The 13,799-nt window shown below is 47.2% G+C and overlaps 2 protein-coding genes across 5 annotated transcripts in view; both read right to left on the bottom strand.

Annotated features, from left to right (window-relative positions):
• The window catches only part of DCLK3 (doublecortin like kinase 3), a 105,306-nt gene extending 102,370 nt beyond the window's left edge, over positions 1 to 2,936 (bottom strand). The window contains exon 1 of the mRNA XM_049870683.1: positions 2,878 to 2,936. The gene's annotated coding sequence lies outside the window, so the exon portion shown is untranslated. The remainder of the gene's footprint in view (positions 1 to 2,877) is intronic.
• A 74-nt stretch (positions 2,937 to 3,010) lies between these two features.
• Positions 3,011 to 13,799, bottom strand: part of TRANK1 (tetratricopeptide repeat and ankyrin repeat containing 1) — a 117,614-nt gene continuing 106,825 nt past the window's right edge. For 2 of the 4 annotated variants that reach the window (XM_049870681.1, XM_049870680.1), the window contains 2 exons: positions 12,685 to 12,783; positions 3,011 to 8,187 (listed from right to left, as the gene is read on the bottom strand). In XM_049870681.1, the coding sequence (XP_049726638.1) occupies positions 8,087 to 8,187; positions 12,685 to 12,783 (200 nt within the window). In that variant the 3' untranslated portion in view covers positions 3,011 to 8,086. The remainder of the gene's footprint in view (positions 8,188 to 12,684; positions 12,784 to 13,799) is intronic. The other 2 variants (XM_049870679.1, XM_049870678.1) reach the window with 1 other exon arrangement.

The following is a 13,799-nucleotide window of genomic DNA, read 5'->3' as shown; positions in this document are numbered from 1 at the left end:
CCAAGATCAGCAAGAATAGGACAGGAAATGACCAAGTGATAGGTTCAAGATGTAAATGATGGACAACCTTAGAAGCTGAGGTTCCCTCTTATTTACTGCTGCCTGGAAAGGCACATCAGTTGGATGTAGGTCAGTTGGATGGAAAGCACAAGACCAAGGTAGACCTCTGTGGGACCTCAAAGGCTGTCTAGAAGCACATTCTTTCCTAGTAGGTTATCATCACCACAGAATACACACTGCCTCTTAATGTCTCTTTGTAACATCAGAGTGGGAGAGAGAAGGTTCTTTTCTCACCACTTCTTTGGGCAATAAATATTTGCCCTCTCATATCTTTCCATTCTGGTTTCTATAAATATCTTTGTGTCTTGAGACTACAAGTATAATCTAAACTATTTTTTTAAATCCATCTTTTACAGAATACTGAAGGTCAAAATGAAATTCCCCAGTTATCCTACACCAGAGAGATAACCACTGACAACAATTTGGAATTGAATTTTCATTAATTTTTACAAAAGTGGGTTGGACCACGTAGCCTCCTCTGCAACTTGAGTGTTTCGGTGAGCAATTTATCTTTGCCATATTCCATGCCAGCACACTCAGATCTCTTTAGAAACTCAACTGTATTCACGGTCCTCAGCCACGCCCCTGCTGAATATATGGGTTGTTTCCAATTTTGCTCTCTCCCAGACACTACCAAAGTGAACATTCTTGTACATATTTCTTGGAGCTTTTGCAGAAATGTTTTTTAATATAAACCCCTAAAAGTAGAAATGCTTAATCCAATTTTTTTTTATTTTAATAGATATTGTCCATTTTTAATTCTAATAGATATTGCCAGCATGCCCCCAGAAAGGCTGTAGTGATTTTTGCCTCCACTACAGTGGCCGAGGCCCTGGTACTGCAAAGGGTTAAGCGTTTGACTACTAACTGAGATTTTGGTAATTCAAACCCACCCAGAGGTGCCTTGGAAGAAAGGCTTGGCAGTTGGCTTCTGAAAGGTCGCAGCCTTGAAAACCCTAAGGAGCACAGTTCTACCCTGTACACGTGGGGTCACCATAAGTCAGAATTGACTTGACCGCAACTGGTGTGAGAGCTCTTCCCCCACAATCTCTCCAACACAAGTGTTACCAATCCTTTTTTCCCCCGTCATGATTTGGTGATTGAAAGTGGGGACAGGAAGGGGGTAGAAATTTGAAGCATAACACGAATATTCATCTGCTCAGCCCCATCAACTTACTCAAGTGGCCACAAAGTCTATTTAGGTTGCAGATTTCTGAGGGGTAGGTGTGGATGCCTCTGGAAGCTCCAGAGTTATTCTAGTTCTCTTCCCCCAAACCACTCCCTAACCTTAAATCGATGACTCCAAAAATCACGGACTGGCCTACATATTTCCCTGAAACAGCTGCCTTGCAGAATCACTAAAACTTGGGTTAAAAGTACTCTCAGTGATGCTGACGAAGAGTGAGCTATTTGTATCGGGTGGACACTTGAGACTGTGTTGGCATCTCCTGTCTGGAGGGGAGATAGGAGGGTAGAGAGGGTTAGAAACTGGCAAAATTGTCGCGAAAGGAGAGACTGGAAGGAGGGAGCAGGCTGACTCATTAGGGGGAGAGTAAGTAGGAGTATGGAGTAAGGTGTATATAAGCTTATATGTGACAGACTGACTTGATTTGTAAACGTTCACTTAAAGCTCAATAAAAATTATTAAAAAAAAAAAGTACTCTCAGTCCCTAAAAGAAGCTTGGGTCCCTGGGAATAAAGGCCTTTTAGAATTGTCTCCACCTCCATAAAGGGCACGGCCAAGCCGACCCAGCTTTGTCCCCAGTCCTTCTCACTGGACATGCCTACCCTTCCCTACCCTGGAAACCCATCCCTACCTGCAATCTTTTCACAGATCCTTCATTTTTGTTCTAACCTATGGAAGGGAGGAAGGGAGGAAAAGGCCTGCTGAGTGCCTATAAGTGCCCAGCAAGTTACTGTCTATAGTACCACTGCCAAGCTACAAGGTTGGTGTAGTTATTTCCACTTTGTAAGTGCCCAAATGGATTCAGACTTTAAATAACTTGCCTGAATTCCCTCAACTAGAATAAGAAGACTTTTTTTTTTTTTTTTTTTAGGGTTTTCTTGGCTGTAATTTGTGTGTGTGTGTGCTTTGGATGAAGGTTTACAGAGCAAATCCAGTTTCTCATTAAACAATTAATACAGATATTGTTTTGTGACATTGGTTACCAACCCCAAGACATGTCAACACTCTCCCCTTCTTGACGTTGGGTTCCCTGTTACCAGCTTTCCTGTCCCCTCCTGCCTTCTTGTCGCCCCTGGGCTGGTGTGCCCCTTTAGTCCTGTTTTGTTTTATGGTCCTATCTAATCTTTGGCTGAAGAGCGAACCTCAGGAGTGACTTTAGTACTGAGTTAAAAGGGTGTCTGGGGGTCATACTCTCAGGGCTTCTCCAGTTTCTGTCAGACCAGTAAGTCTGGTCTTTTTTTGTGAGTTATAATTTTGTTCTACACTTTCCTTCAGCTCTGTCTAGGACACTCTATTGAGATCCCTGTCAGAGTAGCCGGTAGTGGTAGCCAGGCACCATCTAGTTGTGCTGAACTCAGTCTGGCGGAGGCCGTGATAGTTGTAGCCCATTAGTCCTTTGGACTAATTTTTTTTCCCTGTGTCTTTGGTTTTCTTCATTTTAATCTTAGGTCTTTTCACCATGATACCGTTTGTCTATTGCAACCATCCCTCCAGAAGGTCCTATGAGATGTTGAGGTTCACATCAGCACTGAGAAGGGTAAGATACATGTGTCTGAAGCAGAGAACATATAATTCTGATATGGGTTAGAATTCTGCAGTACCAGGAGATAGGTTTCTAAACAACAACCCACCTAAAGAATGCTTGGTACCTTGCCAATGGCTTTTTTCTTCTCCTTGGTGAGTAGGGACATTTTCTTGGGTGACGGGTGGGAGTGAAGATCAGCTGTCGAATGTTGTTGGCAGACCTGGTTTCCCTGTCGCAGGAATAAAATTCTATCAGGTTAAACAGAGGGGCATGCCCTGAACTCTCATCCTCTATAGCCGTTATGGGGGTTGCTGATTGGAGAGATCATTCTTCTTGCCACCCGCCTTGCCCTTCGTTCTATAATCAGAATCTCCAAAGCCAATTTATTGTAACGAGATCAGGTAACGCCAGCCTCCACTGCCTAGGAAAGATATTGTGACAAAAGCTGCACGATTATCCGCTGTGTTGATTCATCCTCTGGATCATGAACTCAAGAGCAACCCCAAGGACATAGATTTCCAATAAATCCATGGTATTGATCCAGGAACACATTCAATGCATTCCAGCCCCTACATCAGCCTGCTGGAGAAGGCAGGAAGAATTTATTGTGCGTGTGTTGAAAATATTATGATGGTATCACAGCTGGAGAAACTATGGATGTCAGATTCCTGTCCTGCAAGGTCCCTGCAGGTAGATGCATGGTAAGAAATGGTCAAGAAAAGTGGTGCAGGGCTGTGTCATTAAATAAGTATTGTGTCCCAAACCTGCAAAAAGAGTACATATTTGTGGGCCACTCCAGATCACATTCCAGGACCCAGGAGACCCCTGCTCAAATAGCCCTGAGCCTGTTCCCTCTGATGTGCTAGGTCCAAGAGTAGCCGAGGAAGCCATTGGGGGGATGGGGTGTGCAGATGTGGAATGAGCTTGGATATGTGGGCTGAATGTCAACACACATGCAAGGGAGGCCCTTTGTGTTGTAGGATGAAGCAAAGGGTGGGAAGACTAGGCATAGAGGGAATAGATCTTCATTAATATTCTTACCAGAGGTGCACAAATGTTAGGGGCAGGACTTCTCTTCTAAATGGCATCCAGTGTTGCTGTTTGCCAGTGCCCAAGGGAACCAGAACCCAGGAGCTGAGTGGAGAGAACCCTGTAACATTGGTCTGAGGGACCCACTTCTGCAAGTTGCCCTGGGACCAAGTCTCAGCCACTGGTGAAGCCTCACACAGCCATCTAGTTGTCAGGGTCCACAGAGGAGGTGGCTAAGATGACATATGCTGGGTTCCAGGGATGGGCATTAGGACCCCTTCAGACACCAGGCCAGGGAGGCAGTTGGAGAAGCCCAGTCCACACAACTGCAGGCTGTGTAAAAGCAAGGGCTCCCACAGGGAGCTCTGCTCTGCCACCTACCTGCTCACTGACTTCAGGCAAACTCCTCACTTCACACATCTACAAATTAGACATCATCACTCTAAACTTTGGAGAGTTGGGATTTACAGATCACAGATGTAGCATGCCTGACACATAGTAGGCCCTTGTTTCAGCTACCTATTGCTGAGAAACAAACCATCCCAACGCCTGGTAGCTTAAAACAATAATGATTTATTAACACTCATGATTCTGTGGGTCAGAAATTTGGGCAGGTCTCAGCTGGTTTTTCTTCTGCTCCACATGGACTCTGCTGGGGCCATTCACCCAGCCACACCCAACTAGCACTCGGGCCGAGACACCCAAGAAGGCTTCACTCATGTGATTGGTGCCTTGGTGCTTCTCCATGTGGCCTCTCCACCTGGCTAGCTTGGGCTTCTTCACAGGGTGACAGTCTTCAGGGTAACTGAAGTCTTACATGGCCACTGGATTACACTGAAGAAAAGCAGCAGCTGCCAGGCCTGGAATGGGCTCACTGTCACTTCTGCCACACTATTCTGGTCAAAGTAACTCAGACAGGGACGGAAAACAAACTCCGCCTCTTGGTGAGTGGAGCAACACACACATACTGGGATGGGGAGGAACTGATAGTGGCCATCTTTGGCATCTCCCTTCCACAGCCTTCAGCTCTTTATTCAGCTATACATCTGTTCTCCCTGCATTTTCCTTCCCCTTTTCAAGGATTTGAACTGCCGACCCTCTGGTTAGCAGCCAATCTCTTAACCACTGTGCCACCAGGGCTCCAGGACAGAGTAAAGCCCACCTCAATTTTGGGGTCAGTGTTGTGATGTGAATGACTCTGGGCAGCTGCTTTGTCCTGTCCCCAGAGGTCAGAGGCCAGGTTGCCCCAGGCCACACTACAACACACGAAAGCTTCCTTGCCAGGCATTTCACCTTCTACAGAGAAACATTACAGACAGGTGAGAGGCTGAGGGGTGAGTTCTCTAAATGCCCAAGGGCAGGCATGCTATACACACAGTACTGCACAGGAGCAATGGGCCCCAAGGAAGAAGAAATGCTGGTAGAGGTCTTAGACCACTGAATTTCCCTCTCAGTCTCCCAAAAGGTGAAGCCCAGGCCCAGCTGGTTTATAGAAATGCCGCTTCCACTATGTGTGAGGCACATTTCTATCCCTGCTGGTTTCCCACGTCTCCATCTTGCTCCCACATCAGACTGTGAGTCCCCTGAGGGTCTGCATTTGGGCACTCAGTAGGCTTGAATGGACCTGACAAGCTCCAGGTTACTCGGCTCATGAGGGCAGGACAAGGATTCTATTCCAGCTCTCCTGCCTCCCAGAGAATGCCCCTGTTCATAGAAAGTCCCAGCAGACAGCACTAACAACACTTCTGGGAGTCCAAAGCCCGCATGTTCAGGAGCATCGAAATTGGAGAGACTTTTCACGGGGCAGGCCCTCAAGAGATACCCCAAGCAACTGGGAGTCCCTGGGCTGACCTTTACATCTCTGTCCCTGGATTTCTCAGTTCCAGAAGACACAGCAAGCTTCCTGCCCTGGTCAGCATCACCACCAGGGATAGGAGGAACCTGCTCAAAGATTTATGCCTTTGTCTCTGAGCAAAGATGAGAAGTAAACCATTAGACGGCGGCAGGTAAGACAAAGGATTTAACTTTATAAAAATGTGATTAATACAGCAAGATTTGATAGACTTTTTTTTTTCCCCCCCTGACAAGTTTATAAAAAAACACCTGGAATAAAAATTAGAAACACAACCTAATAAAAATTAGAAGCATAAACATTTCAAGAAAACAGAGTCATTCTGAAATACATCGGTGAGAAAACCAGGAGCAGCCACAGCGGGAGGAAGGTGGTTCTGTTGTAAGAACCAAACAATTAAGGATCAAGGTGAGCCTGACCTTTGGCACCAAGCTGAGCTGCAGGTAGGGCCAAGGGGGGCAGAAACCACGAGGGAGGCATGAAGCCTTCCCACAGGGGACCGTACTGAGGGCTGCTGGCCTGGGGGGTCCGGAGAGGTAACCTCCTGTGAAAGGGTCCACTCCCTCCCTCCTCCTCCTCTCACAGGACCTACCAGCCAAGTGGCAATGATTCACAGCCAAACCCCGGTGGATTAGCATGGACGGCTGGCTTCCTCCCTGTCCACTGGTTCCTGACCTGTAGCTCTGCAGGTTTCTGCCCCACTGAGGTAAACTCAGCCGACAGAGGCTCATTACAATGTCAACCTAGGATGGCAAGCTTGCCAGGGAGGGCCGGGAAAGCTAGACGAACATGGCTGCACACACGACACTGTTTGCAATGTCTGTACCATCACCAAGGCAGAGTTAGGACCACCTGGGAGAGGCAGGCCAACAACCGCCAGGCCACATTCCCCAGGCTTTCCCTCTAGGGGAAGAGTACATAGCTGAGAATGATCACAAAAAATGGGGGGAAGGGAGGCAGGGGTATAAAAAGTTCCCACAAAGAAAGAAGGCTAACATATATAATGGAGGAACTAGGGTGCAAGTGGGTGCAGAGATGACCAGACTGTGGCCTGGGGTCAGACTGGCTGGTGACAGGGTCAGCACGGACCCTGGCCCACACAGCTCTCATAGTACTTGATATTGGCCTGAGGTCAGGGTGGCCGGTGGCAGGGACAGCATGGACCCTGGCCCACACAGCTCTCATAGTACTCGATGTTGGCCTGGGGTCGGGCTGGCTGGTGGCAGGGACAGCATGGACCCTGGCCCACACAGCTCTCATAGTACTCGATGTTGGCCTGGGGTCGGGCTGGCTGGTGGCAGGGACAGTATGGACCCTGGCCCACACAGCTCTCATAGTACTCGATGTTGGCTTGAGGTCAGGGTAGCTGGTGGCAGGGACAGCATGGACCCTGGCCCACACAGCTCTCATAGTATTTGATGTTGGCCTGAGGTCAGGGTAGCTGGTGGCAGGGACAGTATGGACCCTGGCCCACACAGCTCTCATAGTACTCGACCTTGGCCTGGGGTCAGAGGGGCTGATGGCAGGGCCGGCATTGACCCTGGCCCACACTGCTCTCACACTACTTGATCCTGCAGTACTGTGACAGGGGGAGAGGGAATCTGAGGGGGAATTTCCCAGCCCAGAGAGGCAGCAACTCTGAGAAAAGGGATGTTGTTGTTAGGAGCAGTCTAGCCGATTTTCAACTCATAGAGATCCCATATGACAGAGTAGAACTGCCCCCATTGGGTTTCCTAGGCTGTCGTCTTTACAGAAGCAGGTCACCAGGTCTTTCTCCCATGGAGCTGCTGGGTGGGTTCAAACTGCCAACCTTTCAGGTAGTAGCCAAGCACTTAACCACTGTGCCACCTGGGCTCTTCTGAGATGAGGGGCATGTGCCTTCAACACCACGTCTCCTGTTACAGACTCATGTCGTGATGGCAACGAGCCAAAGGACCTGGTGGTTTCAGGTGAGGAGTCCTAACGTTGCCTTCAACTCTAGTTCCTCTGACTTGAAGGCTTTTGGAAGGGGGTGGCTGATACTGCTAGACTTGAACTTGGAAAGCACTTACAAGGGTCCCTGCAGATGAAGGAGCAATTGCACCCTAAAAAAAAAAAAACCCAAACCCATTGCTGTTGAGTCCATTCCGACTCATTGCGACCCTATGGGACAGAGTAGAACTGCCCCATACATTTTCCAAGGAGCAGCTGGTGGATCTGAACTGCCACCCTTTTGGTTAGCAGCCGCAGCTCTTAAGCACTGTACCCCCAGGGTTTCGCACCCTAAGCCACTATGAAAAAAGAAACAAAAGCAAAAAGCAAAGGCATTCTCAGACATCCCTACATTTTTTTTTTTGCTGCTTATTTACGTGCCTATTCCTTCTGCTCCAGCGCTCAGAATTCTAAGTCAGGATGGAATGTTCTGAAGATGTATGAGGCACCAGCTGTGTGGACGTTAGTGTTTTCTCTGCTTTCCGCATTTTCGTGCACGCCTTATAGGACGCAGCTCGACAAAGTCTTCCACTTCATTTTCATATTCATCCTCCTGAACGATACCTGTTAAACACACACACACACACACACAAAAAGAGAAACCAAGTGCAGAAGGGTGTCTGTGTTTTCACCCTGCTATAAAGTATAACATCCTGGTAAAACCTAACGTCTCTGTAACCATTGCTTTAAATTAAAGATGCGAAGAAAGGGTTTTCTCGGAATATTGATATTGCTTCCCAGGGAAGACCTAAAGTAAACATCAGTCTCTGGAATTAAATTCTTTTACAGGCTGCTTTCTCTGGTCTTATTTTAACCCAAAAACCAAACCCATTGCCACCGAGTCAATTCCGACTCATAGCAACCCTATAGGACTGGGTAGAACTGCACCATAGGGTTTCCAAGGAGCAGCTGGTGGATTTGAACTGCTGACCTTTTAGTTAGCAGCTGAGCCCTTAACCCCTGTGTCACCAGGGCTCTGAGTCCCTTTAAATGAAAAGATATCAAACAAGACCTCAACTCACAAACAAAGTAGGTACACCAATTACCTTTCTTCTGAAACACTCACCAAACCATAGTCCCCAGCACGAGCTACAGTCTAAAGACTTTTTTTTTTTTAAATCCTGGCAGACACTTGTGTCAAGGCCCTTCATGTTTTCCCCCAGTTCTGAGGTCTGGTTCCAGCAGAATTCAGATTATGGGGACCCACAGAGGGCCACCTGAGGCCGGTTAAGAAACGTGGCCCAGCGAGCAATTCCACACTGAGGTGTGTACCCAAAGACTCAAAAGCAGGGACTCAGATACATGTGTACCAGTGTCCCCCGCAGCATTATGCACAACAGCCGAAAGCTGGAAACAACCCGAGTGTCCACCAACATATGTATGGGTAAAGAAAATGTAATATACATGTGAGGGATGTTATTCAGCCATAAAGAGGGGCTCTAGAAGTTTAGAAGACATGTAAAACGCCAGTTTTCCTTGTCTAATACAGTCGGCTGCAGAAGACCTCTTTAAAGTGTTAAAAAGCAAAGATGTCACTTTGAGGACCACGGTATTTTCAATCGCCTCATATGCATGTGAAAGCTGGGCAACGAACAAGGAAGACTGAAGAATTGATGCCTTTGAATTATGGGGTTGGTGAAGAATATCGAATCTACCATGGACTGCCAGAAGAACAAACAAATCTGTCTTGGCAGAAGTACAATCAGAACGCTCCTTAGAAGCAAGGATGGCAAGACTTCATCTCACATATTTTGGACATGTTATCAGGAGGGACCAGTCCCTGGAGAAGGACATCGTGCTTAGTAAAGCAGAGGGTCAGAAAAAAAGAGGAAGACCCTCAGTGAGATAGACTGACACAGCGGCTACACAATGGGCTAAAGCGTAATAAGGATTGTGAGGATGGCGAAGGACTGGGCAGTGTTTTGTTCTGTCGTACGCAGGATTGCTATGAATTGGAACCAATCTGACAGCATCTAACAACAACAACAACCATACAGTCCATCCTCTGTCTTCCCTCTCTAGCACTGAGGGTCCAGCTGTCCACCGACTGTAGTCTAACTAAAAAGAAATCAAAAGTGAGATAGGCCTCATGGTTCTAGAGTCAGGTCCATCATCTTCTGTATGTTTGCCCTTGCTATTTCTTCTAAAATCCTTGAGTGCCTTAGGCAGTGTCCCTTCCCACCTCACTGGGACCTCATCATACCTACTTTAGTCCTTTTCTGCCTACTGACACTCCCTTCGCTTACTCCTAACAGCCAGGATTCCAGGGACCATCTACCAGATCATCCAAGCCTATAGCTTCCAAATGCTCCCCTTGGTCTCCTGATACCACCATCCCTGCTTGCAATACTATGTTGTGGCCTCTTTATTTCCAAATTCCTATTCTCTGTGTCTCTCAGGAGTCCCTCCTCACCACACACCCTCAGTCACAAGAGGTTTTTTTTTTTTTTGACATGATTTTTTTTTATCATGCTTTAGATGACGGTTTACAGAGCAAATTAGTTCCTCAATAAACAATACACATTAAACAATATTGTTTTGTGACATTGGCTGCCAACCCCACAACATGTCAATACTCTCTCCCTCTTGACCATGGGTTCCTTATTACCAGCTTTCCTGTCCCCTCCTGCCAGCTTATCCTTGCCCTTGGGCTTGTGTACCCATTTAATCTCGTTTTGTTTTATGGGCCTTTTTTTTTTTTAATTTTTGGCTGAAGGGTGAACCTCAGGAGTGACTTCAATACTAAGTCGAAAGAGTGTCCGGAGGCCATACTCTCGGGGTTTCTCCAGTCTGTCAAACCAGTAAGTCTGGTCTTTTTCTTCTTTTTCTTATTGTGCTTTAAGTGAAAGTTTACAAATCAAGTCAGTCTCTCATACAAAAATTTATATACACCTTGCTATATACTCCTGGAAACCCTGGTGGCGTAGCGGTTAAGTGCTACAGCTGCTAACCAAAGGGTCAGCAGTTTGAATCCGCCAGGCACTCCTTGGAAACTCTATCGGGCAGTTCTACTCTGTCCTATAGGGTCGCTATGAGTCGGAATTGACTCGACGGCACTGGGTTTGGTTTTTGGTTTATATACTCTTAGTTGCTCTCCCTCTAATGAGACAGCACACTCTTTCCCTTCACTCTCTATTTTCATGTCCATTCGGCCAGCTCCTGACCCCGTCTACCCTCCAGACAGGAGCTGCCCATATAGTCTCTTGCATCTACTTGATCCAAGAAGCTTACTCTTCACCAGTATCATTTTCTATCCCATAGCCCAGTCCAATCCATGTCTGAAGAGTTGGCTTTGGGAATTGTTCCTGTCTTGGGCTAACAGAAGGTCTGGGGACCATGAACTCCAGGGTCCCTCTAGTCTCAGTCAGACCATTAAGTCTGCTCTTTTCATGAGAATTTGGGGTCTGCATCCCACTGCTCTCCTGCTCCCTCAGGGGGTTCTCTCTTGGTTTCTGGTCACAGATGTTTTAACCACTCACTTGCCAGGCTTGCCTTTCTGCCCAGGCCTCTCCTGACCTCAACGTATTAACTGACTAACCCTTCCCTATTGGCCTCCACGTTTAGAAAAGAAATCTGACTCACTATGCACAAGCCTTTAACCGTCTGTAGGAGGATGTGTCCAACTTTCCCCAAAGATACAGGGGTATCCCCAGACCCAGAACTATGCTGGACACTTGATAAATATTTATTGATGTAAATGACTGAGTGTTGTACCCTATCAGACCAGCAGCAGAGTGGCTCTGAGGGGCATAGTTAGTATTCTGAAAAAGGAGGTGGAAAAAGCTAGGTTGATCAGATCTAGCTTTTATCAGGGAACATACAGCCAGAGGTCGATGCCAAGATTCCTGCAACGGACATGCTCAGCCACCCAGGCAGAGGTCCACACAGGGCAGTATAGAGTATGGGTTTATATACCCAGGGCTTACATGCAAGGATACACACAGGGGGGGCCAGGAAAAAAAAAAAAAAAACTTGTCTAACCTATGATGGGTGGGATTGTTTTTGAACTAGTTAATGGATTACAGTTGACATTACCAGGAAGTCAGGTGTTTGGTGTGCTTTTTTCCTGGCCCAGGTCACTTGCTCAGTAAAATACTCTGGTTCTCTCCCAGAGTTGTTTGTGGGCAGGATCCATCTTGCATTGTCCATGGCCCTCACACTGACAGACAAACACACTGACCAAGGGATGGCTTTGTATTCAGTGTAACTAGTGACTGAAGGTCATCCAGTAATAGCTCACAAGTAGCAAAAAGGGTTTTAGCAACTAAGAAGGGCCCAGAATAACTGCCCTCACAGTACAGATGGTTGCTGTACTAAAAATGCTGCTAATAACTTGACTCAATAAGGGTGATGCTCTGTGGTGGATTAATTACTTTTGTGCGTGGTCTTTTTAGCCATGGTCTTGTAAGTCCCACTCAGGTGATTGTGTGATAGGGTAATTGTGGCCTCCAAGGAGATTGGTCAGTTTTGCCTTAAAAGAGAGTCAATTCCAAAGGAGGAGGGCCCCGCCACCACCAAAGAGTGAGAGGCCTGCAGCAGAGACCTGCAGCAGAGACCTGCAGCAGAGACCAGCAGCAGGGACCGCGGGAGACGGCACAGTGGGCTTCCTGATCCATGAAGCGAGAAAGCTGAGTGTCTATGGGCAGAGACTCAGGGCCAGGTAGAAGTCTACACCTGACCTATGAATTGGGACTTGCCAACCTCCACAACCACATAAGCCATTTCCTTTATATGGTCCCTGAGTTCCGTGAGACGTTGAAGGGGATTAGGGAACCCAACTAGGGAGGGAGAGTACTGAGAGGAGAGGGAGCAGTTGATGTTAGAGATGATGGAGTGGGACAGCAGTTTGGAAAGGCTAGACATTTGGGACGTCTTTAACCTCCACCTCATAAGAACCAGCTTTATGCTAATCCTTATAAATTATTCATTTATGCTCCTAGACAGTGAGGGGCCACTACTGACATCACTGGGCAGCCCACTTCAGGTTCACCTGGGGGCCAGCAGTATCTACAACTGGGAGACCCAAACCCTTACCCATTCCCAGAATAAGGAACTGCTTACCATCCTCCTTTAAGGAGAGCTCCGTTTTCCTCAACCATTCCTGAGCGTTCCTGACTGATGGGATCAGAATGTCGACCAGCCCAGTCATCACTTTCTGCCCTAAAAAAGCCAAACAACAAGGGCTCTGAGTAAAGAGGCCTCTTCTGGGACTGGAACACCAAGTACTAGAGCCAAAGCCCCCACCCTCCAAAAGCTGGTCTGTGTGTGCTTTTCTGGAGAACTACACGGTAAGGACCCAAAGCCGCCTTCTGCCACCACAGGCAACAACGAAGAGCAACCAAGCTACAGTTAAAATGCTAGCCTAACACCATTACCGTTAAGGGTACTTGAAGAGACCACCAACAGAAAGCCATCCAAGGAAGCATGTGTTTGAAGTGTCACTAAACCTTCAGCTGAAGAGGGTGTCTGAATTACAGAACGTTTTCAAACATGCTATTACACTAACTATATATATAACTTCCACTCAGTGTTGCGAAGAAGTGTTGCTAGAGAAGCTAGGGGAAATCTGATTCAGATACCACATAGGAACTGCTTATTACTAACAGCTCATACTGGGTATAGTTTAAGGACATTGTTTTTGTGTACCGTCAAGTTGATTCTGACTTATAGAGACCCCATAGGACAGAGTAGAAGTCTCCCATATGATTGGCTAGGCTATAAGCGGTACAGTGGTTGAGAGCTATGGCAAGCTATGGCTGCTAACCACAAGGTTGGCAGTTCAAACCTACCAGCCACTCCTTGGAAACTCTACAGAGCAGCTCTACTCTGTCCTCTAGGGTCGCTATGAGTTGCAATTGACTCGACTGCAATGGATTTGGTTTTTGGTTTAGTGATTGTTAGGGGAGCTGATCCCTAGGTCTTTGCTCCAGTGGAGCCAACCTTTCAGTTACCGAACAATGACCCACCTAAAACCAAGAGTCCAGCTGCACATCAGTATATTCTAGTCAAGAGCTCAACATGTAGCAGGTGCTCAGACAATGCTCACTGAATGAATGAACCAAGAAAACCTTCACGGCATGCCACTAGCCACTGCCGTCGAGTCGATTCCGACTCCTAGCGACCCCATATGACAGAGTGGAACTGCCCCATAGGGTTTCCAAGGAGCGCCTGGCAAA

The sequence above is a fragment of the Elephas maximus genome, chromosome 27, assembly GCF_024166365.1.
Source record: "Elephas maximus indicus isolate mEleMax1 chromosome 27, mEleMax1 primary haplotype, whole genome shotgun sequence".
Classification (NCBI taxonomy): Eukaryota; Metazoa; Chordata; class Mammalia; order Proboscidea; family Elephantidae; genus Elephas; species Elephas maximus.
The sequence above is the reverse complement of the archived record's forward strand: the minus strand, read 5'-3'. Positions and strand labels throughout refer to the sequence as shown.